The sequence below is a fragment of the Alosa sapidissima genome, chromosome 8 (assembly GCF_018492685.1).
Source record: "Alosa sapidissima isolate fAloSap1 chromosome 8, fAloSap1.pri, whole genome shotgun sequence".
Classification (NCBI taxonomy): domain Eukaryota; kingdom Metazoa; phylum Chordata; class Actinopteri; order Clupeiformes; family Clupeidae; genus Alosa; species Alosa sapidissima.
In genome coordinates, this window is record NC_055964.1 from 11,081,642 (window position 1) to 11,083,881 (window position 2,240).

Below are 2,240 nucleotides of genomic sequence, written 5' to 3' on the forward strand. Positions count from 1 at the left end.
GAGAGTTGTGAGTGTTCATTTGTCTGTATCAGCGAGAAAGAGTATATGAGTGTCAGGGACAGAGTCTGTGTGTTTATGTATGAAGGGATGGGTATTATTACTATTTGTATTACTATTATTATTATCTATATTACTATTCCTGTTATTATTATTGTATTGAATGCTTTGGCAACACTGTAAAATTTACATTCATGCCAATAAAGCTGACACTGTGAGAATGTGTGTATGATCATGAGAGAGAGAGAGAGAGAGAGAGAGAGAGAGAGAGAGAGAGAGAGAGAGAGATTATGTATGGTGTTGAGAGAGGGGGGGCAAGAGAGTGTGTGTGTGTGTGTGTTTGGGGCCGGGTGTTTTACGTCCATGCTGTCCTGTCCGTGACATGATGAAGAGCCTGAATCGACACGCCCCCCGGCCTACTCCCCTTAGTCATAAAAAAGAAAACGCATCTTCCTCCTCCAACGTTTAACCTGAATAAACCTTCACACACCCACTGCCAGGGCAAGGTGGCTTCCCGCCTAAACTTCCTTCCTCCTCCCCTCACAGTGCTCAACAAAACAGGTGGAGCCCTGTGACCTGGATTCATGTCGGGACTCAACTGTGTGACTGACTCCTGGGCCTGAACAGGTTACTCTGGCGTTGACGCCCCCATGGTTAAATGTCAACCTGTGTGGCCATATAAACTAAACACCTGGCCTGCTTATGTCACAATGAAATGCTAACTGTTTCCCCACTGTCTCTTGGACAGGGTGGGACTTCAGGTGTTAAGCTCCACCTGCCCTACCTGTGGGATATGCTTTCGAAACTAACAAACAGATTAACAGTTGTCCAGCAACCGCACACCAACCTCCTGTCCAGTCCTCTGGACCCTGTGATTTCTCTCTGGCCACACTTTTTTTTATCACTGGCCACACTTAGCAGGGCATCGTTTCCTGTTTTAGTGCTCGGATCGTTTGGCTGTCATCTGAGGAAGTCTGCTAATCTTAGCTGTAACCCATACCTCTTCTGTTGAGGAGAGCCGTAGGTTATAGTGGGACCTACGGTGGTGACCGCAGCCATTGCCACAGCCACGCACGCATTGCCGTTGTGTGGGCCATCGGTCAGGGATTAGAATGAAAGTGAAAGGTAGGCCATGTGCGTTCAGATGGTTTTCCTTATTTTTCCATTTGCAGTTTCATATTTCTGAGAATGTTCTTTACTAAAAATGGTGCCTGTTTTCATATGTTGTGAGGAAGGAGACAAGGGATCAGTAAATCTGGACTCTTGCAGTGATTCTTTGAGTATGTCAATGTGACAACCTGTGGAGAAATACTACGTTTAGTTTATCACAACTGTAAAGTGGAGGATGGTAGATTAAATGCAACGTTATGTCATGACTGAGTACCTGAAAATGCAGTTCAGGATCGTATTTAATGTAGACCTTGTAAAATTACACTAATTCTCACTTTCATTCAATCAAAGTAACATGTGTGCTTAATACTTTGTCAGCAATCCATAAAAGGTCATGAATTTGGAGTTTGAGGCGTCATGTCTACTAGTTTGCTCTATATTTATAAATAAAACCTATATTTACTTCCAAGTTGTGCTGCGACAGGCTTCGTGTTGCTAATTGACTTGGCTAGACTGTGTTCACACTAATTACCGTAGTAGGGAATGGTGGTCTACTGGGGCGGCTTTACAGCACTGGCTGTTCAAATAGCCTCAGTTGCTGAAAAGCTACCTTTTTTCTCTTCCCAGCATGCATTGTGTCTGACCACTACAAACCATTAATTAATTAATAATGCACTGTTCTTCTGAGTTGCCATGTCCTCCGACTTAACAACACAACTTGTCAACGTATGCAATGGCCAGACATACAGACTGTGGCTTTGTTTATTCTGTAAACGACCATCACCATCTGATCATGTACCTGCACTTGTTTTCAAGCTCCTTTAACGGCATGGTTAAACAGATAGGCTGGCTGGCTATATTAACACTGGCTAAGTGTGTGTGCCTTTGGCGCCTTTGTTGAAGTTGCAGCGGCTACAGTGTTGAGTTTCTCCACTCCCCCTCTGTAGGTGCCTGTGTTCGGCCAACCAATGGACACTGAATCCCTGGAGATCTGTGGTCAGTTCTCTGTCTAGTCTGACTCTCTAGCATGTGACATTGCCCAGGTCTGCCTGCTCACACAACCAGACCCACAGTGGAGTTTGGCACAGTGTGCATCCCCCTGATCCAATGCTTAAGAGCATGTGTAGTGATTT

The 2,240-nt window shown here is 44.8% G+C and overlaps 1 protein-coding gene across 1 annotated transcript in view; it reads left to right on the top strand.

The window, feature by feature from the left end:
* Window positions 1-1,327: 1,327 nt before the first annotated feature.
* Window positions 1,328-2,240, top strand: part of kank1a (KN motif and ankyrin repeat domains 1a) — a 25,971-nt gene continuing 25,058 nt past the window's right edge. Inside the window, 2 exon segments of the mRNA XM_042100670.1 lie at window positions 1,328-1,345; window positions 2,055-2,103. Of these exon segments, the coding sequence (XP_041956604.1) occupies window positions 1,343-1,345; window positions 2,055-2,103 (52 nt within the window). The 5' untranslated portion in view covers window positions 1,328-1,342.